Below are 22,876 nucleotides of genomic sequence, written 5' to 3'. Positions count from 1 at the left end.
CATGTGTAAGTAATGTGAACATACTATTCAGCAACGAAACAATCAAATGATGGTTTGAATATTTTATTCAATATCAGTGTGCATGTTACAATTTATACATTATATCTATTTTTAACAAGTGGCCCTAATTTAGTACATCATTGTTTTAGTAAAAACAAGCCAAAAAGGTCAGCTAGGTTTTCACCCAGCAGTTCGATGTGGCAAGCTAGAATGTCATTACTTTACAAACATTTAGGTAGTGTTTCCAAAAGAACCAGTATTAAACTAGAAAGCCAATACAATTTAAAGCAGGAAACAAGATTCATTTGGTCATTTATTCCAACAAATTAAGCAGCAATAGTGATGCCAAAGAATATTCTGCTTTTCATTTATTTTTCATATTTCAGTACCAATTAAAAGAATCTTGGGAGTCTGTATGGATGGAACGACATCAGCAGCTGCTTGGATTTACCTGGGGCCTTTCAACTTCCTTATCGATAGCCAGGACCGGGCTGGGTATAGGCCTGGCCAAAGGGAGGACGGTTGCGTGCATACGGATTAGGACCACTAGGTGGGGGTGTCATGGTAGTTCCAGGTGGTGGGGTGAAGCCTGGTCTTGGTTGATAGGCACCTGGCTGGCTTGGAGCCATTCCAGGCTGAGAAGCTGGGGGCACACTGTAATTGGCAGACTGGGAAGCTTGTGTGGTGTAGTTCTGTGGAGGATAGGAGCTTGCCTGGTACTGTTGGGGAGGCTGAGCCGGCAGCTGCTGAGCCTGGCCAGGAAAGCCTGGAGCTGGAGCCTGCGATGTTTGCTGATTGTATCCTTGGAACTGCTGTGCTTGTTGAGGAGCAGTCTGTTGGCTGTAGCCTGCTGAGAAATTGAAACGAATAGCCAGACAATTAGGTGACATGGAGACAGAGCAAACTGCTTTTGTACAGAATGTAATATGACTATGTTCATACAGACAAATGCTCTTGGCAAAAGCTAAGAAGAATACATTATGTGCAGCTGGGAAACACCCATCACCAATTGCAAGTTTTGCACATTGACTATACACAAAATTGGTTTGGGTCTGTAAGAGTTCGGAGCATTCTCAAACAGCTGTGTACTAAAGGCTGATTCACACAAGATTTACAGCATCGAGTGCTGATTTGCTGCTATGAATGAGCAATCACAGATTAATCGCCTCAGGCAGGTTTTGACATCAATTTGACAACAGGTTAAATACAAAGATTATCAGCGACAAATTCACATGGTAAGAAACCAGTGATCAACAAATTAAATTACTTCCATGTACATGTGAACTATTTCCAAAGGAAAACTAGAAAGCAAGGTGGGGGGAACAGGGGATGGGACTGATTTTAATATCTAGTTTTCTTTAAATACTACATGAATGAAGACTTCCGTTATTTGAATTAAATTAGCAGACTAAAGATGGGTTTTTAATATTTTATAAATGTCTTCACTGAATATATGTGCATGATAGAATTACAAATTAACACATTCATGCTTTGCTTTCTCAGCGTCTGAAACAACAAATTTGCTAATTGTGTTTTGATATGAACGAGGGATCCTTGTCAGAAACAGTTTGCAAAGGTGAAAAGAGGTTGACAAAAGCACTAGGCTGCTATTAAGTCTGATGTATTAAAACTGGTTTCAAAGGAAGACTGATGATATAAAATAAATCCTCTACAAATTGATATCTCCATTTATCTCTAGCACGAAACACACCTGCAGCTACTTGCAATGAAACCTCTCCATTGACTGGAATCCTGTTAGCATTAAACACCAGATACATAACAATTATTAAAAAGGCACAACCCTGAATACAGAAAGACAGGACTCAAGAATGCATTGCAGTAAATTTTGAACTCACCTGGCACTTGGGCTCAAAATTTACTATGGAATCAAACCTTTCTAAAAAAGAAGCACCAAACTTGCAGCTCTCGTCTGTGTGGCTAGAAAGACCCATACTTAGGACACCCAACAAGTGGGGATAGAAAGAAGCCCAGCCTGCTCTGTTATCAACAAAGCAGGGGCCTTTGATTCCTACTGAGGGCATATGAAGACTTTCATAAAGTTAGTTCCTTCCGTTAGCAAATGCAGCAGTTATATTACTTTGCTTTTGTGAGAGGTTAGGCCTCAAAAGATGTTTGGGTAAGGACATAAATCTACACCCATGTTTATATTAATGACTACAATAATTCAGTGTTCAAGCCAAATGTAAACACAATGGAAGGTTCCGAAGGGGGGGGGGAATCAAACTTCGACAGTTCACCCAACTCATTTAGCAGTTTAAGAGAGTATTTGAGTAGTTTCACTGTAGCTGAGGAGTTCCAGATGATTTTTAGAGGCCAATGAAGGGGACAGTGAACAAAACTTAGAACAGACAATTTCCTTTGCTGACCCTCATGTTAACAAGAAAGGGGAAAAAAGCAACTAGCTTTGTAACAATGCATTCTATTGGTCCATCCCAAATATACTCTTTTGAGCAGAATCCCCTCCAAGAACTGACAGGACTGAATGGCTGTGAAATTTATGTGAAATGTGTAATACCCATGTTTAACAAGGCACCCTCTACGGACAAAGAAGCCATGTTCCCAGGCAATTATGGCTGAACGATGCAACCTCAGTGGTCACTGCATGACTGATGCAAAGGTATATCAATCATGCTCAAGAGACCCACCTAATCGTTTTCCACCTACATGGCTGCAGCACTCAAACATGGTCCGCATCCACAGGGGATGGCCCCAGTGAAAAGGGGCTCCCCTGCAGCTGCTTCTAAGTCAGAAAGGCACCTTGATGTTGGGTGTCAAAGGACTGGGGGGGGGAAAGCTTTGCGGTCTCTTGAGCAGTCGCCATAAATGCCAGAGCAGCACTGAGCAATCAGTGAGGCTTGATGCCTCTACTGTGGGAAAGAAAGTTACAAGGGAGCAAGGGCCACATCCTTAAGCAGCAGCTAGGCAACCACACGGGCCTCACAGCAAGTACCTACCACCTGCTTACCTGGATACTGCATACCGTATTGTTGCTGAGGCTGAGCTGGGGGCTGCTGAGCAGGATATCCAGCCTGTTGTGGATACTGTTGATATATCTGGCCTACCAATTTAAATTTAAAAACTTTAATTTTTAAAAGAATTAGCACCTCACCCTTACCTGCCTCATGAGCAGTTCTCCTCAAGTTATGGTTGAAACAAACTGACAATAAAAACCCAGACACACATACACAGACAAACTAGAGAAAGTTAAATATTTCTCACAGACAGCTGTTTGACAGATGCAGCAGATATTGATTTTCACTCTCATTGGTTTATCCTATGAATGTGTCTGGGAGAAGTACAGTGGCTTGTCAGTAGCCAAATTGGTGGGGGAAAGGAAAAGAAAAAAGAGGGAAGATTTTAGGCTGTTGGATACTGGCTTATCAATTGAATGGGCATATGAACTAAGAGAATCTGGGGTTGAAAAGATTTCCCCTGGATGGAAATCTAAAGAAAAGATGTCCTTTTTACTGTGTCAGTCACTCTCCTTCTACGTACCGTTGATCATTCATTTTGAAAGCCCTTCAGGCACACAGAATATTGTCTCTGAACTGTACACTTCTTATAAAATTGAGGCACAGATTTGCACTTTATAGCTTTACTTTGGCATTTACTCTGGAAAATTGTTCTGAAAAACAAAGTTCTGTATGTACACACACATAGGTCTTTAGCTGGATTTGATTATTCTAGAACATCTGTTTAATGGCACGTACTTTTGATGCTCCAATGAACAATCTGGTAGCATTGCTAAGTGCAACATGCTTTGCTCCCATCACAGTAATTCATATAAATAGTTGTAATATGATATTGCAAAACAGCTTTCTTTTTTATGGAACTGCAGTCTTGCTTGTGATTCTCAACACTATAGCACCATCTAGTGTTTTAAAACTTGGGCTCTTATAAACATGAAATGAGCTACAAAGCATGTGTCCTTGTTTATTCAGCACCTACTGCACTAAAGTTGCCCAGGGAGACTTTTTGTATTACCATCATTCAGACAGCACTGAATTCTCATGGCACCTTACAAAGTGACATTTAAAAACACAGACAGTCCCTGCCCCCAAGGAGCTTTCAATATAGGTTTCAACACTGGGGAAAACAAGAAGGGAAGGGAAGGAAGGAAGATAAGCAACAGATGAATTTATCACACACAGTTACACATATGGAAGGTTGGTTATTGTAGGGAATGAAAATTAACAGGGTGAAGCTAATGGCTGAGGAAAGTCAAGATTGATGAGAGATTTGAAGCTGAAGGGGAGAACTCAAGGTCACCTACCAGAAAATATGGGTGAGACACATACAAAGTAGGTTAAACAGGGTGCACTGATTGCTCACCTTCCATCTGACCAGTTTGCGGCTGAGCTCCTCCATATGATGGCTGCTGTGGTTGAACACCAGGTGGATGAGGTGCAGAGGATGAAGAAGCAATGCTATCAGGAGTTCCTGCACGTTCATCTACAGGGGCACTGGGTGGTCCTGGGAAAGAGAAAGAACATTCTTTTCAAGCATTCTAAAAATCAGTACAGAAGTAGAACTCTAATAAAGTCTCATTCCTGAAGCTGGAACGTGATTTCTTATGGTCCTGGATCTGTGCATTTTATTGTAAGATCAGCGTCTGACCCTGATGGGGAAAAAGTTTATCGTTTGCTGTTTAGATGCTAGCTAGCTTAACCACAAGAAGAAATCGGAAAATGGACATCTGTCTCAAAATGTACTGAAACAACCATTGCAGAAGCACAATCTTCATTTAGTGCATAGCTGGACTATAGCCTTGCCAATTAACACAAAGGACTGCACGACATTCATGACAACAAGAATGGTGCCTGACATTCAAACTAAATATTAAAATTGTGTCGGACTGTGATCCAATTACAGCCAATTTTAATGTACACACTTGACACGTATTCAATGCTGTTTACTTTGTCATTTAAAAGATAACCTGATTAAAATAACCGGGTAATGAAAACTGCACAATCACAGTGGTTCAATTTAGCATCTATTGTAACCAAAGAAACCTACAATACTTCAAGGACATTGGAGTTCCTACTGTGTTACATGACTACAGGCAGAATCATAACCCCTGAATACAGATATTTTAAAAAGCTAATCTTCCACACTTTCCCCTAAAGTTTCACTTATCGGCACCCTTCCTCATCCCGGACAGGGCCCACCGACGGAGCCCTTACTCTTTTATTTTATCCACTCCACGAATCATAGAGTTGGAAGGGGCCATACAGGCCATCTAGTCCAACCCCCTGCTCAACGCAGGACTAGCCCTAAGCATCCTAAAGCATCCAAGAAAAGTGTTTATCCAACCTTTGCTTGAAGACTTCCAGTGAGGGGGAGCTCACCACCTCCTTAGGCAGCCTATTCCACTGCTGAACTACTCTGACTGTGAAAAACTTTTTCCTGATATCTAGCCTATATCGCTGTACTTGAGGTTTAAACCCATTACTGCGTGTCCTCTTCTTTGCAGCCAGCAAAAACAGCATCCTGCCCTCGTCCAAGTGACAACCTTTCAAATACTTAAAGAGGGCTATCATGTCCCCTCTCAACCTCCTTTTCTCCAGGCTGAACATTCCCAAGTCCCTCAACCTATCTTCATAGGGCTTGGTCCCTTGGCCCCAGATCATCTTCGTCGCTCTCCTCTGTACCCTTTCAATTTTATCGATGTCCTTCTTGAAGTGAGGCCTCCAGAACTGCACACAGTACTCCAGGTGTGGTCTGACCAGTGCCGTATACAATGGGACTATGACATCTTGTGATTTTGATGTGATGCCCCTGTTGATACAGCCCAAAATGGCATTTGCCTTTTTTACCGCTGCATCACACTGCCTGCTCATGTTTAGTTTACAGTCCACAAGTACCCCAAGGTCTCGTTCACACACAGTGCTACCTAGAAGCGTATCCCCCATCCAGTAGGCATGCTTTTCATTTTTCTGACCCAGATGCAGAACTTTACACTTATCTTTATTAAATTGCATCTTGTTCTCATTTGCCCATTTTTCCATTGTGTTCAGATCTCGTTGAACTCTGTCTCTATCTTCCGGAGTATTTGCCAGTCCTTCCAATTTGGTGTCATCTGCAAACTTGATGAGTAGTCCCTCCACCCCCTCATCTAGATCATTAATAAATATGTTAAAAAGTACCGGGCCGAGCACCGAGCCCTGAGGTACCCTGCTACTCACCTCTCTCCAGTCTGATGAAACACCATTGACAACAACTCTTTGAGTGCGGTTCTCTAACCAATTCCCTATCCACCTAACTATCTGAAAATCCAGATTGCAGTCCTTCAACTTATCCATCAGAACATCATGGGGAACCTTGTCAAAAGCTTTACTAAAATCCAAGTAAACGACATCAACGAGGAGCGGTTAAAGATTATATAGTCTCATGCAATCCTTTGTTCTACACACAGGCTTTTCTGGGACAACCCCCTTGTGTCATTTTGTTCTTCTGCAGTTGAATAAAATTATAAAAGGTTTTCCAGTCCAGTGGTCACTCTATTTGGGTACTGCACACTAGGCACACGATCCTAAAATGCCCAGACCAGGCCCTGGGCTATCACAGATCAGATGGCTGCAATAAGGACAGGGAAACTGGACAAAACTGCCATTCCTTCCTTGCTCTTATGGGAGTGAAAATCTGCAGAAGAGCAAAGGAGAATAGTTTTACCTCCTTATTGTAACTGGGTCACTGCCCCTCAGAAAAAACATTGGGGGAACACTTGGGAGTCTACGTGGGAGAATGGGAAGGTGGAGTCATTTCTACAAACTCCTGTTTATAGAAGGGAACTCACTGACTTTTAAGGAAATTTAATGTTGCAAAACCTGTCATTGTACAGGATGTGCTTATTCAAGGAAAATAATAAATCCAGTCTCTGATCCAAATAATTTTGGAGGAGTAGTTGGGTTTCCAGCAGTGCAAACAAAAGTTTTAAAAAATGTATGTTGAGCTGTCACAGGGATGTTAGCTTGCACCATGAACAACTCACATTCTCTGCCTACCTCCACCAGAGCACCTTTTAAAGTTTCTGTTGTATCTGTATAATGTTTCCATTTTTTATCCCTGACCTTCAGCACTTCTACAGAAGCCATCATTATATAGAGCCACAGAGAAGAAAGCCCACAAGAATAAACATAATTTGAGGGTGGAATTTCCACAACCCAAATTCAAACCATGCCAACAGTTGGCAGTGTGGTGAAGCAGCCTTCTGACTGTTTCCCCTAATTACTAAATCTATTTTCAATGCTCATAGAACTATGATCCATACAGATGGCTGTAACACACGTTTTGCCTTTTGCAGGGCTCAAATGGCATTCAGGAAACAAGTGTAGAATAACTGTGGCTAGAACTACATTTTCCCCTTGAGATACTGCATCCATCAGTGTAAACTGTTAAATACAATGATTTGCTCTTCTACAAAGATGGTCATCTTATTTTGTTCTGTGAAACATGTTGGAAAGACGACACTTTAACAAGAAGCTAGAACTAAGTTATCTTTCTCAACAGTTTACATTTATATGTCAACTGTCAGGTCACAGCTGAGGTACATGTCATTCCTTCTGTGTTTCTGAATGACCTATGTACTTATAAGTTTCCTGCCATTTCATGTAACAGGGAATCCCCTAGCCAGATACTGCTAATCCTGAATCAGGACTTAAGAGATTTAAAAAACTAAAAATACTGTATTTAGAAACTACCTCCTGGCTTCTGAGTTATTACTGATCTGTACTAGGCTCCAACAAAAGGATTATAATCTCAAAATATACTCAAAGTTAAATATGTTTATCTATGGTGTGGTGCATTATAAAGTTGAGGACAAATCCATTATTTCCAACAGTCAATTTTTTTCTCTATGAAATTCTAAATGATCTGGAACGATAGTACCTATGGAATAACCCTTTTCTATGTAAACATGTCTATATACCAAGATGGAGCATCTGATTTGGATGTCTCTACTTTCTGAAGTTAGGTAGCACAGAGTAAAGATACAGGCTTCTCCATGATGGTGCCCTAGTTATGGAATCCCTTCCTTATACATTCAGCTAGTTCAATCATTTAATAAGCAAGCTTCTATCCAACCAATCTGTTCTTAGTAGTTTTCTAAATAATTTGTTGTCTTTCTAAGTTGTTGACATTTTATATCATTTCAAATTATTTTATAGCTGCCTTTAATATGTAAAATAATGGGAAAACAGCGTATTTTTTTCAACAAGTAATAAATACCGGATGATCAGCAGCATTCCTCTGTACATGTGATTAAATCAATAGCGATGATCTAGTGCCATATCAACTAAGAAACACACAATATGCAAGCTGAAATACAGAATGCATGCCAGCTTTGTATAGTGGTTCAGAGGGGCAGCTTCTAATCTGGAGATACAGGATACAGGCAATTTCCAAATCCAAAATTACATACATGGAGATTTTTCATTTATTTGTTTTTGTACATAACTTTCCCCTTAAGTGCTCAAAATGTTTCCTGTGCAGTATCTCAGCTATCTTTGCAATAGTTACATAAAGTAAGCCAGTATTACTTTATGATGTGGGAAGCTTGATGTTCATAGAAAAAAATAAGGCAATTGTAGGCCACCTTGAGACTCCTTTGGTTAGTGAAAAGCAGCGTACAAAGGCCAACTCTTTGTATCCTGTGAATATCTTCTAAAGCAGTCAATTCTGGGGTTCAGTGAAAACTAGCCTCAAGCAGTTGCCATTACCATAGAGAGTTGTGTGATTGACAAGGCTGCAGAAATGCTATACTACTCAGGATAGCCACATACATTATTCTATTCAGTCTTGATCACATGCGGTCTTCATATTATTATCAGGTTTGATGATGTCAGAAAGTTATTGGCTGACAGTATTTTGCTTTCAGAATTCCGAAAAACATTATCATTAGTATAGCAAGGTAGCGTTACTTAATTAGTACACATATTGTGATGTAAGAAACAAAATTCCTGTACTCCTCTCCAGTGTCTCTCATTCACTTGATCAGATCCTCATGATCCATGATTCTGTAAAGATCAAATTTCAACAAGGTTTTCAATAAAATATATATTCTTACCAGACACCTGATCATCTGTCAGCCCAAATGCTGACATGACATTTTTGTTGATTTCATCTTGATTTTTTAATGGATCAAAAGCAGACATACTTGCTGCTATAACTTGAGTAGATGGCTTGACAGTAGAGTCAGTGGTAGCAAGCTTGTCTTCCCTCCCATCTGCAACTTCTACAAAACACAAAGAAAAGTTTAGATGCTTCAGTCTTACTCATGTAACAGTTTTTTTTTCAGGGGCCACCACAAAATTGTAGGCTCCATCAAGGGCCACATCACATATTTTGCCATTGAAAGGTTGGATTGTTTTTAAAACTGTTTAGCTGATTTCATTTTGGTTCAACAGTTCCAGACAAATGAACAGCTGTGACATATCGGGTTTGCGTTGCTCAGGCCTACAAAAGGTCAGATTACTTTGCAGGGAGCAGCAATAAACGGAACTAATTTAAGACACAAGCACTGAGCTGGGGGTTGGACTAAATGGCCCCTTCCAACTCTAGGATTCTACCTGTTTCTCCCATTGCACTGTGTAGAAATTACATACAAGATGACAGAGCAAAGACAAGAAGACATCTGTCATGGTGACTAAGACCTAGAATGACTGCATTTGTTCTCATCTTGGATAGAACATTGGAAGGGGTATGAGATGTGCCAAGAAACAGTTCTAGCCAGGTCATTTTCAAAGAGGAATAACCAAAAGGCTACTGAAGTCTTCCCTATAAGCTTTATTAAAAATTCAATGATTATTTTATTCAAATTAGATTCTGATGTCTTGTACAGAAAGTTCTCATTTAGGGCAAAAAGACCTACAGAGGACTTTAGCATCCAATGCCAATTCTAGGCTTACTTTAGACAAAAGTTAAAAGACGGAAGCATAAAATAGCCGGCCTTGAACATAAACCTGAAACTGGCTAGATGAAGCATACTGATGCTGCACAAACCCATGAAGGAAACAACAGCTCTGGCAGATATATGAAATTTGGAACAAGTCCCACCTTCCCACTCAACACATTTTGAAGCCTTCCCCTCCAGCAAAAACCACCACTTAAACTGGAGAAAGATTCCCAGCTGTGCTGAGAAGAATAGTGCAATACATGCCATTATATGTTGGCCCTCAAGCTTTCAAAATAAATGAACTCCCTCCTAAATAAAGCTGTTAAGTGGGCATTAAAATTAATAACACTTTTTGGATCTCAACCAGCTGGAGAAAATAGAAAAAACTGAAGTGCTCTGTAAATCATACATACTACTGCACCAGCTAGATAGCCATGTGTGGTTCCAAGATTTCACACTTACCATTTGAGTAAACACCTGAGAAACTCCTCAAGCAGTTTGTTGGATTGATTAACTACATGGACAGTTAAGCCCCTATCAAATATGCACAGCACACATAGGACTTCATATCAGGTTCACTCTTCCCAGCATTCATTCAAGATCTCCAGGATGACACCTACTCTCCTCACAGTCAGGGGACAGAAAAAAACTAAGCCCAATCTCTTCTCAAATATAATATTGAGGGGAGGGAGGGAGATGTGTTTAATTAAGGTGTGTGTATGTCTGTGTCTGATGTCCTGTGTAGTTGCTTCTGACTTATGGCAACCTGATGAATGACCACCAAAATGTCCTATCATTACCATAATTAACATTAAATAAAGCATGTATCAGTGAAACAGATTAATTCATCCCAACATACCACAGGAACCAACACTAAAGAATATAAAGAAAATTTTAAGAGCACTTAAAGAAATGTTCTCCTTATATTTCATACAGGACTCCTTGTTTCTAACTGAATCCCAAGCAGTTTAGATTTTTACTCAGACTCATTTAGACATTTATAAAGAAAATCAATGCTACAGCCTTAAAAACTCTCTGGCTGCCAGCAAATTACAAAAAGGATGCCTGGGAATACAGATGGTTTCACATGCAAGGACATAATGAGTAGCAAAATCTACTGTGATTCTTTGGTAATACCAGTTGTCAACAACTTACCATTTTCAGGGAGGCTGGTAGAAAGTCCCGGCTCAGCAGGTGGCTCTAAGCAGTCCAATAAACGGTTCACTTTGTTGCGAAGTTCTATCAGTTCTCGGCGGAGGTATTTCACCTGATTGGATTCTAGAGGCCTTGGCTGCCCATTAACTGTGAAATGTATAACTCAATGAGCTTTTCTGGCACATGAACTGATTTCAGAAGACACTGTCCTTAAAGAAAGAACTTAAATGGAAGTATCTCACAGATTATAGAACCTTAATCTAATCAATTCTCCATCTAGTTCACAATTAGGCCCATTAAAATTTAATACATTAGGAGGAAGGAAAAAGATTGTTTTTCCTGAATTGCCACAGGACTGTAAATGAAAAATTACTACTAAGGAGTATGAAGAGGAAGAAGAGTCTCTGATGTATTTTTCTAGAATAAGAATACTCAAATAACTTCAAAGGTATTCCTACTTACCAAACAAGGTCAGCTTCAGTATTCTACTGCACTGAATGGCAAAGGAAAGATCTGAGCTATCAAAAATAGTTATAAGGTCTCCATCTGTTAATTAAAAAGAATTAAGAATCAGATCTAATGCATTTGACAAAGGAAACCCTTTTTAAAAATATAACAAGTCATTTTAAATTCAGTTTGGAACTAGTTCACAAAACAAAATCCTGAAGCCAATCTAAAAAGGACAAAGGAAAGGTAAAGGAGAGGAAAAGAACTAGCAGCAAGAGAAATAGTCAATAATTTGTTTTGTCCAATAAATTTGTACAATAATTTACCATAAGTCAAAACTGAAACCAGAAAACTGCTAGTCACAAGAGTCACATGCACATTTCAAGTAATAAAGGCACCCAAACTACAGTTAGTGGTATTAATTTTTAACACACAACTCACTCCTGTTTTTATAGGGATTAAGTACATAGGGGAAAAATTGTATTTTGAAGATTTTCAATCCACGTTTCTACCAAAAGTGTACTGGCGGCACATTAAGGACACAAGATGGAAAGTAAAATATTTACATCTAAAAGGCTTAAGATTAAATTAGCAGCTGCTAAACCACAAACAACCATAAAAACAGCAATAAAATACAACCAGAACGTTTAGGAGAGTATTAGAAAAGCTATGTTTTAGGAGAGTGTTAGCTTGTTCGGAGAGTGTTAGAAAAGCTTAACGCTCAGTATGAGCTTAGGCTAGCAAGAAATGCTATAAACAAAGGATTCTTTAGTTATATTCAAAGTAAGAAAAAGAATAGGAACATGGCAGGACCATTGTGGGGATCAGAAAGTGATACTGTAACAACTGATGAAGATAGGGCTGAATTGCTTAATTTCTACTTCTACTCAATCTTCTCTTGCAATGGGAATCGTGTTCAACATGGCAAAATCATTTCATGTGATGAGGGATGCGAACTGTGTCTTAGGATCATTGTAGGGGTAGTCTATAAACACCTATTTCTTTAAATGAAACCAAATCCTCTGGCCCAGATGAACTGCATCCAAAGGTACTAAAAGAACTTGCAGGTGTAATTTCTGAGCCTCTTTTCCATTATTTTTGACAATTCTTAGAGAACAGTTGAAATGCCAGAAGATTAGAGGCGGGCAAATGTTGACTCCATCTTCAAGAAGGGGAAAAAGGAGGATCCAGGTAACTACCGGCCCATTAGCTTGACGTCTACAGTTAGCAAAATTTTAGAACAAATTGTCAGACAGACAGTCCTTGACCAGCTAGAGCAGATGGCTCTAATTACTAAGAGTCAGCATGGCTTTCTCAAGAACAAAGTAATGTCAGACTAACCTTATCTCTTTTTTTGAAAAAGTTGCTACCTTGATAGATCATGGGTATACTGCATACGTTGTTTACCTTGATTTCAGTAAGGCTTTTGATAAGATTCTGCATGATATTATCGGCAAGTTGGTAAAATGTGGTATGGATCCTATTACTGTTAGGTGGATCGAGAACTGGGTGACAGATCACACCCAAAGGATGCTTGTAAATGATTCGTCATCTTCTTGGAAAGGAGTGACAAGTGGAGTGCCTCAGGAATCTGTCCTGGGCCCTGTGTTGTTCAACATATTCATAAATTTAGATGAAGGAATAGAGGGGGTGCTTATTAAATTTGCAGATGATACTAAACTGAGAGGGGTAGGAAACACACTAGAAGACTGAATCAAGATACAGGATGACATTCACAGACTGGTAAACTGGCCTATAATTAATTTCAATAGTGAAACATGTAAAGTTCTGCATTTAGGTAGGAAAAATCAAATGCATCACTATAGGATGGGTGAGACCTGTCTTGGCAGTAGTAAATGTGAAAAGGATCTGGGGTCTTAGTAGACTATACACTGAACATGGGTCAGTAGCTGTCATGAACCCCGGTTCCTGAACCGCTTTTCACCTAGGTTCTCCTGGAGACTCCCGGGCTGTTGGGCATAAAACCATAAATTGCCTGTTGGCTCCTTCCCTCCCTTTGCATTCCAAAGCATCGCTCCACCAGAACCCCTGATCGCTTCCTGACCTTGCTAGGCACTGTGGAGTCTCAACATTTGTAACTCTTTAGATCAAAGTAGGAGCCAGATGGCTCTCTTGAGAACTATTGTATTTTCCTGCCTTGTGAATCCCTCATCCCCCCCCCTCCCTTATGCAACCCAAGGTATAAGAACCCCTATTGGGGGCCCATTGATTCTTTGTCTCTGCCAAGAGTTTGTTCATCGAACTTTTCCTGTTGATGCCTTTCTGTATTAGTCTTCTGAATAAAGCTTCCTTTTGGATTTCACTACAATAGTGGTCTCAGGGAGTTACTTGTTCAAGAGACTCTACTGGGGTGACTTCTGCCTGATTCCTGACAGTAGTATGACTCAGTGGCTAAAAAGGCAAATGGGATTTGGGGCTGTATTAAAAGAAGTAGTCTCCAGATCATGCCAGGTGATTTTACCACTTTACTCCACTCTGGTTAGACCTCAATTGGAGTACTGTGTTCAGTTACAGTGGATGAGCGATAGGGTTGTGAATGTCCTACATAGTCATCTAACAGAAATGCTGATTTTATGAATTTAGACAGATTGTGAGTGGGTGGGCAGTAAGGGATGTGCCAGTGTTTGTCTCTTGTGGCCCTTCCTTGCATACCCAGGGAATTGCTACTTGCTGCTGTGGGATGGTAGGTGAATTTCCTCCAGGGCAGGCTGGATTCTAGAGATCACTTGGGCATGTGAGTGAGCAAGTAGTTGTGAGTTCCTGCAGGTGGTTGAACTAGATGGCCCTGGAGGTCCCTTCCAACTCTATGATTCTATACATGCAACAAAGAGCCTTTTTCTGGGGAATCAATTCCCATAATAAAATCCTCTCTAAAGCAAAATAGCCTTTATGCAAAGGCAACAGAGCAAGGTGAGTATATCCTGGATATAAAGTTCCAGAATATGACACCACAGCCAGGAAAGCACCATATCACTTTCCCAACAAGCATTCCTTGTTCATGTGGGCATATCAGAGGCAGGCTACAATAATTAGCATCTATAACAATCTTTACCAACCCATCCCCCAGCAAGCATAAGCATGACTCAGATGGAAAAATGGCAGTGAAGAATCAAACAAGTGAAATACAAAAGGCAAAAGGTAAAAGAAGGCTAAAGGAGCACAATAGAACAGCCTTCAGAACAGGCTATGTCTTCCTAAGGCGTTTGAAGAGGTAGGCCAGGTGGTGCACACAGAGGCAGAGCCCCTACAAAATACTGCAAGTGCAGAGAAGTAAGTAGTAGGCAAGGAAGTAGAGATGGGCCCCTAGTATGAAAGGATGGAAGTTTACAGTAAAAGATAACTTTAAAAAACAGGACAGAGCTAAGAAAAAGAATGATCAAGTAGGACCTGCTAGAATCAAGATTTAGCTGACCAATGCAAAAAATTGCAGACCAAAACCATACAGAATAATACTGATGAAAGCTAGCACTGGAGAGGAAGCTGTTACTGTAGTCACTCTAGTCTAAACCATTTTTAGAATGTGTTTAATATATGCAGAAGTCATATACTTCCCATAAATTCCAGGCAGCGAGAAATACTCCTGTTCTTCTTGGGTGAAAAACTGTAAGCAAGGCAATATCGTATGGGACAGAAACAGGAGATAAAGGAACTAATTTAGAGTCCAGTGGTATCTTTAAGACCAGCAGTTTTATTCAAGGTATATGAGCTTTCATGTGCATGCAGACTTCCTCAGATACAATGTCATGGAATGGAAATAATCAGCTCACCAAATCTCATGGTGACTAGTGACTTCAAGAAAATCATTCAACTGCTACGGAATTACTTTGTCCTTGTTCAGACAGAAGCCACTTCTGGAAAGTGGATCCAACATGATCTCACTGGGGACAGGTGTAAGCATTAAATATGTCCTGCTCTACATTGCAGAAACAGGAGAGCTGCTTCACCTCTGTGACTGACAGGTTACATTTCATCTCTCCTTAACAGCAACCAATGGGAGCTGACAAAATATCTGTGAGAGAGATAGCTGAAATCAGTAGCTGGTACAGTGAGAAGAGAATCTGGATGTGTGAAGCTGTGAAGAGCAGCTTAACACTAACAGGGGAAAAGAACAATGTGTAAGATAGGAAAATAAAAGTTAACTAATTTAACCATGTAGGTTGGCTGTCTCAGGGAAACAACCCTGAGACAACCAACCTCAGACACACACACAAGCTAAGATCTCAGTCTATTTTAAGATATTAGTAAATGACAGCAGAGCATGAGTGAAGCAGAGTGAGCCCCCAACCACAAAAGCTCTGTGCAGTGTCTAAGTGATGGGTGATTAAATAAAGGGGGCTGTGAGTGAGAGACAGGACCTAGGATGTGAACTTGTCATGGCTCTCTATATTTTGAAAAATGCAAGATGAGCAGTGATGCTCCTTAGGGTTACTTATGTTCCATATAAGAATGAACACCTAAGGTAAAAAGCTTGGAAATGAGGGTGCCCTCATCATAACAAAAATATTATTTACAACAGGCCTGTCACTACCCTACAACACTTTGAGGTTCAACACTATCACACAGATAAATCTGCAACACAATCACAAGATGCAGAGTAATAAGCACATAAGCAAGAATTGCTCCATGTTGCCAAGCCTCCATTTCCTACAGTGATTTGATCCCAATCAAATACCAAGGAGTGAGTCATGCTCAAATCTGATAAATATTAAAACAAGCTGAAAAACACTACAAACATTTATCTTAGCCCACACCAAGTTTGGAGGAAAAAGCCTACCTTCATCTTTGTATTTTATTGTAACTTCATCATTACTCAGAAGTTTCCCTCTGAATACTCTCTGCATCATCAGAACTAATTCATCATAGGTGATGTCCTCATTGTGAATGGGAATTCTTCTGATATCATCTCCCAGCTGAGCTTTAATGATAAGCTTGCCACTCAAATCCAGTTGACCATTCATGGTGATCTCTTGCCTTCTCACAGAGCTCTTAGGAACAGAATATATTGTTACTATTTCCCCTGAAATTAATTAAAGGGGTTAGATTGGAGGAGACAGAGAAAATAGGATGATTACCTTTCCTGAATTGCTGATTTATTAACTGCCAGGATTTTTTCGTTCACTTTCAGCTGGAGATGAGCAGTCCGCCATGCACTGTTGATTAGTGAGAACAGTCGGTAGCAATGCATGCAACCTGCATCAGGACATAAGACAGTTTAATAAAACCTCTGGCATACTGATAACACCATAAATGTTCGAAATCAAGGTACTAATTCAAGCTACCAACAAGCAAAGCAGATGCACAGAAACTCAATTTGATGACTGATAATTCCTGAAGTGAATCAATACGTTGAAGAACACTTTTAAAAAATGCTTGAGTAAGTTCATCATAGTCTCACGACTAATTGTTTGTCTAAGCAACTACCACAAGTTGCACTCAGATAGCATGTTTAACTATAATTAAATTAAAATGAACATGAATGCAGCTCACTGCTCCCTTCACCCCTTTTCTGAAACAAGCGCAAAGAAAAAATCCCAGCTAGAAACCAACTCCAGACATTCATGATGTACTAATGCAGCTATACAAGATAACTGGTGTCAGTGAGGAGAAAATTAATCCAAATTGTAAACCAAAATTAAATATAAGAACCTAAGAAAAGACATGTTGGATCAGACCAATGACCCATCTAGTTCAACACCGTGTCACAGTTGCCAAAACCCAAATGCCATCAGGAGGTCCACCAGCAGGGATCAGAAACTTCCCACTGTTGCCCCCCCAAGCACCAAGAATACCGAGCATCACTGCCCCAAACAGGGGAGGGTAGTTCTACTTGTACTAAAGATAATGGTAAAGGTATCCCCTGTGCAAGCACCGGGTCATGTCTGACCCTTGGGGTGACGCCCTCCAGCGTTTTCATGGCAGACTCAATACGGGGTGGCCTTGCCAGTGCCTTCCCCAGTCATTACCCTTTACCCCCAGCAAGCTGGGTACTCATTTTACTGACCTTGGAAGGATGGAGGGCTGAGTCAACCTTGAGCCGGCTGCTGGGAGCGAACTCCCAGCCTCATGGGCAGAACTTCAGACTGCAGGTCTGCTGCCTTACCGCTCTGCGCCACAAGAGGCTCTGTCTACTTGTACTTCACGCTACAATTGTATGCCATGAATTATTGGCGGTAGTTTATAACTGTGAGTAATTTATAGTCCTGTAATGCTCATCACAAGACAGGTTTGTACATATTTAATTGCAATTAAATTTGTCATCAGAACGTAAATTTGTCATCAGAACTGGGACAGATTAAATTCACCAAAGTTATATTCCTAAACCATCCCACCCCAAAAACCTATAGTGCATACTTCTAACTTAATACCATTTGTGTCTGTACTGAACAAGAGCTACTTCAAAACTACTTTATTCTAATATGAATATCAGATAGAAACTTCATAAACTTTTCAACTATGGACAAAAATTAGTACACCTGAGAAAAGACTTCTCCAGTGTTGGAGAAGCCAACAGGAATTTCTCCATAAGTATAAATCTTTTCTAACATGAAAGACAGGTTATAAACTCAAGTGGAAACCTATAGCTTATTTGAAAGATCAATGTTAAAAATGGAGATGCCAAATTATTCAGGGCTTTCGAAATAAAAAATTAGCAAACTGAAGTGAGCTTTGTAGCTGCTAGGAAACACACTTGCACTGAGCAGCAATGCACCAGCAGGAACCAAGCAGATAAATGACAAAGCTGCATGTCATTAGCATACTGATATGAAGGATTTATTAGACTACTGATGAGATAAAGTATGATTTTGTTCTACAAGCAACATTTCTTTTTGGAACACAGTTAAGCAAAGCTGAGCTGATTATTCTTTGGCTCCAATAATATATTCATTTATAAGCAAATTGTGTATTTTAGCCCACTCGCAAAGACTTATGGATGCCTCCCGGTGACTCACTGGTGGCACTAGAAGGGGGACTGGTAGTCCCGCTTGACGGCCACAATTGACAAGATCACTCCCCAGCACTCTCTCCACCCTCGTCTCAAGCTGGCTCCCTGGTATACAGGAGAGCTAAGGGAGAGAAAGAGGGAGGTGAGATGGCTACAGCAAGTATGAGGTGGCAAGAGCATCTTATCCCATGCTTATGAAGGTATGTGAGATGGAGGTTAGGGCGGATAAATGAGTTTTATGTTGCCTCTACTGCATCCGCTAGCTCTTGGATAACCCAATTAATTAGGGTAGTTCGATTTGATCCTTGACTATCCTCAAGGAAGGGCTCCAAAATGTTAGTAAATTGAAACTCGGCTGTGAGGCATCAGTGAGCTTTTTTGCGGATAAAGTCTTGTCACTCCACCGGGATCTTCCTGCCATTCTTGATACCTTAGGGAATTGCAGGCACCTTAGCTGCCTCGGGGGGATAAGTTTGATGGCTTCCGGCAGCTCTTGGAACCTGAAATGGACAAGTTGCTGGGGTCAGTGAGGGCAATCATCTGCCCCCTTGATCCCTGTCCATCCAGGTTGCTCAAAACGAGGGACCAGATGATAGGAGGCCTTCTGGGAGATATTGTCAATCTTTCCCTGTTTACTGGGGACTTCCTAGAAGGGCTAAAAGAGGCAGTGGTCTATACCAGTGGTCCCCAACCTGCGGGCTGCCACGAAGGCCATGGCACCGGGCTGCGGTTCCCTCTCCCCGCCCCCCCCCCGCAGTAAAAAACTTCCCAGGCCGCAAGCTTGCGGCCCGGGAAGCTTCTTACTGCAGGAGAGGGGGGGAGAGGGAATCAGGGCTGCGCCCGCGCATCAAGCATGCGCCATGCACGGCCGAAAAAAGGCTGTGGTGGACCAGCTCCTGGCATACTTGGATGAAACTTCGGGGCTCGAGCCATACTAGTTTAGCCTCCATCCTGGCCACAGGGTAGAGACAGCATTGGTCGCCTTGATGGGTGATCTCCAGTGCCAACTGGATCAAGACCGAGGTGGGGTTCGGTCATACTCGTATTACTCATTCTGTTGGCCGTGTTCAACTTAGTTGACCATGAGTTGTTGGCCCACCACCTCAACAGGGCCAGGGCAAGGATTCGAGGGACAGTCCTTCCATGGCTGTGCTCCTTTCATCGGAGCTGAACACAGAGGCTAGCTGTCAGGAAGGAGTTGCATCCCTATCAACTCCCTTGTGGAGTTCCACAGGGAGTGGTACTTTCCCCCACATTATTTAATATCTGGCCCAGCTTGTTTGGAGTTATGGGCTGGGCGGTCTCCAATATTCAAATGACACCGAACTCTACCTCCTCATGGACAGTTACCCATACTCCCCCCGGATACATTAGCCAGATGTTTAGAAATGGTTGCTGGATGGCTAGAGCAAAGTTGGTTGAAACTCAACCCTACCAAGATGGAGGTCCTGTGGCTGGGCAGAAAGGAGGCTTGACAGGAAGCATGTCTACCCACTCTGGCTGGGGTGCAGCTTCAACATTACGCCCTCAGCCAGAAATTTGGGTGTGAATCTGGATACCTCTCTTTCAATGGAGGCCCAATTCACAGCTACAGCCCACACAACATTCTTCCATCTTCGCCAGGCTAGGCTACTAGTGCCCTATCTGCCCTCAGACTGTCTGGCTACAGTGATCCACACAACAGTTACCTCCAGATTAGACTTCTGTAACTTGCTCTATGCAGGCCGTCCCTTGTCTTTGGCCCAGAAATTACAGCTGGCGCAAAATGTAACTGCTAGGGTCCTTACTGGTACATTTTGGAGGGCCCATATCCAACCTGTGCTGAGGCAGCTGCATTGGTTGCCAATTGTGGCCTGGATCAGATTCAAGGTTTTGGTACTAACCTTTAAAGCCATCTGTGGCTTGGGCCCTGCCTTTCTGAAGGACCGCTTGTCTCCTTATGTCCCCTGCAGGGTTCTTTGCTCTAAAGATGCAAATCTGCTTGTGGTTCCTGGCCCCAGAGAAGCACACCTGGCCTCGACCTGGGCCAGGGCTTTTTCACCCCAACCAGGTGAGATGAGTTTCTGGAAGAGCTGAAGAGCTGTCTCAGTTCCACAAGGCCTGCAACATGGAGCTGGGACCCCTCCTCTGGCCAACGCTATACCATTCTACGAACCTACACCCTGTGATGATTGACAGTAGATGGGAAGGAATGGGGATTATGCCGCCTCTTGTGACTTATTTTTTATGCTATTAAGGTATTTGTGATTGGTTTTATTGGGGTTTTTAACCTGTTTTTATGTAACCCACCATGAGTCTATGGAAAGTGGTGGGATCTAAATATAAGGTTAAAAAAATTAAAAATTGTTTAATCCACGTTTTCAAAAATGACTGAAACATTTTTATTACCACCACTACTATCCAAGGTCTAGCAGAAGATGGAGAACTAAAAATATTGTAATTTTAATCCAGTTCATAGCCATCCTTATAAAATACTACATTTCAAGGTTAACATGTATCTTTAAATGTGATAAAAACATTAATAATGTAACAAGTCTCATAATTGAATCTATAACAGGAGGGTGATACACAGTACAGTTTATCAGTGCTCCCTAGGGTTTTTCCCCCCAATCCCCTTTAAACAAGGCTTCAGATACCCAAAGTCAAACTGAAACCACAATCCAGTTCCTGAAATTTCTGTCTGACATTCATATTAGAACAAAATAGGTTTGAAATAGCCTTTCCCCATGAGTGCACCGATCCAAAAAGCCCCTGCAAAACTGCTGCTTGGGCTAGGCATACGGGGCCTTTATTTATTATTTTATTTTGTTACAATAAAAGTTTGCAGCTCACAGTTCGTTGTGATGCTGGTACATTACAGAGAACAGTTTTAATAAACTTACAATACTTAACATAACAACTTGTCTCTTTATTCCAACAGGAGAAACAACAGTTCCACAAGGCCCTTTCATGTTGAGAAAACAGACCTGGATCACTGTGTGGGTGGAGGTGAAAACTGCCTCCCAGCACTACACCCACTCCATATTAGGGTCCAGAGCACCAGCAATCTAAGGATTCCCACTTGAAATGAAACTCCCAGAATCACCTCTTTTGATTCTTACAGAGATTGTCTCAGAGAAGTCTTTCCATCTATTCAGCAACACTCTTCATATCTCGGGGAGGAATACTTGACTTCTAGCTTACAATGGTAATATCTCCGGCAACCTCAGAGAATCAAGCAAGTTATGCCTTATAGTGATAATTCCTCCCAAAGACCCTCACTAAAACGAAACCTCCAAATTACTTATCAAAGAGATTTAGCTCACACCGGGTATATTAACTACCCTGGGAGCCATGAACTGTTTCAAGGTCACATACTCTATGACTCTTTATGGACTCAATGGTCCTCATCAACTTAACCCTACAGAGAAGTGTTTTCGGAGACTCCAGGCCTGGCACGAATGAGCATCAGAATGACTTTAACCCTTTCAACGACCATTTTCACAGGATGACTCAACTCGGTGGTACTTCTTCCTGGGAAGGGACCGATAAATGGCTCTAGCCCACGACCAGTCCTCGTTCAAGACACTCCTCTCGCCTTCGCCGCTGACAAGCTCAAAGGGAGGACTTCCCCAGGCCAAGGGCCCCAAGGGGGAAGCGGAGGCCGTCGCGTGGGAGGGGAGCGGCCTAGACCCGTTTCGCCGGGTCTCCTCCCCCTTCCCAGGCGAGAGCGCGGCCCCTCTCATTCAAGGCAGGCCCGCTGTCCCCCCTGCCACTTACGCCAGGCCTTCCACGAAACGAAGGGCGCGGCACCCGCCTCACGGCCCTCTTCCGCCACCGCCGGGCCCCTTTGCTGCTGCGGCCGCCGTCCGTACGTGGCATAAAGGGAAAGGAAGCGACCAAGGCGGTGGCGCCGGCGGCTGCGATCGGCCGGCCACGACGCATGCGCAGTCCCTACACGACCGGACGGCGGGGACCATTGCCCGGAAGAACGCTGGGACGCGCTTCCGTGGAAGAAGCTGGGGTGCGCAGGCGCGCGTAGACGGGAGGGCGCGCATGCGCTTTCTGGCCTCGGCACCACGGACAGAGGCGGATTTCGAAACAGAATTTCGGTGGCGGGTGCGCGATTCTTCTCTTCTTCTCCCCCCCCCCCCTCCCCATTTGCAACACCAGAACATGTATATTCTTGTTAGGAGAAGGGTTTCTTGCAAGGAAAGGGAAAACCCGCCTGCTTACTGGTGGCTGATGGTTTCCGAATACATTGCGGGGGGGGGGGGATCAGTTCGTTGGGGCGAGAGCGAAAGTCTGCTCTCTTAGTGCATGAGATTAAAACTTGAAAGTACCCCGACAAAGAGCCGTGGCTGTGAAGTCAGTCAGTGCTCTAACCCTTCCCAATTAATGGAGAGGCTTTTGTTCTT

General features: G+C 42.1%; 1 protein-coding gene across 4 annotated transcripts; it reads right to left on the bottom strand.

Moving 5' to 3' along the window:
• Positions 1 to 47: 47 nt before the first annotated feature.
• Positions 48 to 22,447, bottom strand: TFG (trafficking from ER to golgi regulator). 4 transcript variants are annotated; one of them, XM_077342079.1, is made up of 9 exons: positions 22,239 to 22,447; positions 16,609 to 16,726; positions 16,311 to 16,521; positions 11,531 to 11,614; positions 11,069 to 11,215; positions 9,086 to 9,253; positions 4,354 to 4,494; positions 2,987 to 3,079; positions 48 to 847 (listed from the first exon to the last, which is right to left on the bottom strand). In XM_077342079.1, the coding sequence occupies exons 3-9, from the start codon at positions 16,492 to 16,494 to the stop codon at positions 471 to 473; spliced, it is 1,194 nt and encodes a 397-aa protein (XP_077198194.1). In that variant the 5' UTR covers positions 16,495 to 16,521; positions 16,609 to 16,726; positions 22,239 to 22,447; the 3' UTR covers positions 48 to 470. The 4 variants fall into 4 exon arrangements, with proteins under 4 accessions (XP_077198194.1, XP_077198195.1, XP_077198193.1 ...); XM_077342080.1 differs by having other exon boundaries at positions 48 to 850; positions 9,176 to 9,253; XM_077342078.1 differs by having other exon boundaries at positions 48 to 850; positions 22,239 to 22,445.
• Positions 22,448 to 22,876: the final 429 nt, after the last annotated feature.

This window comes from Paroedura picta, chromosome 6 (genome assembly GCF_049243985.1).
Source record: "Paroedura picta isolate Pp20150507F chromosome 6, Ppicta_v3.0, whole genome shotgun sequence".
In the NCBI taxonomy this organism is placed as follows: Eukaryota; Metazoa; Chordata; class Lepidosauria; order Squamata; family Gekkonidae; genus Paroedura; species Paroedura picta.
This window is presented reverse-complemented; position numbering and strand designations above follow the sequence as displayed.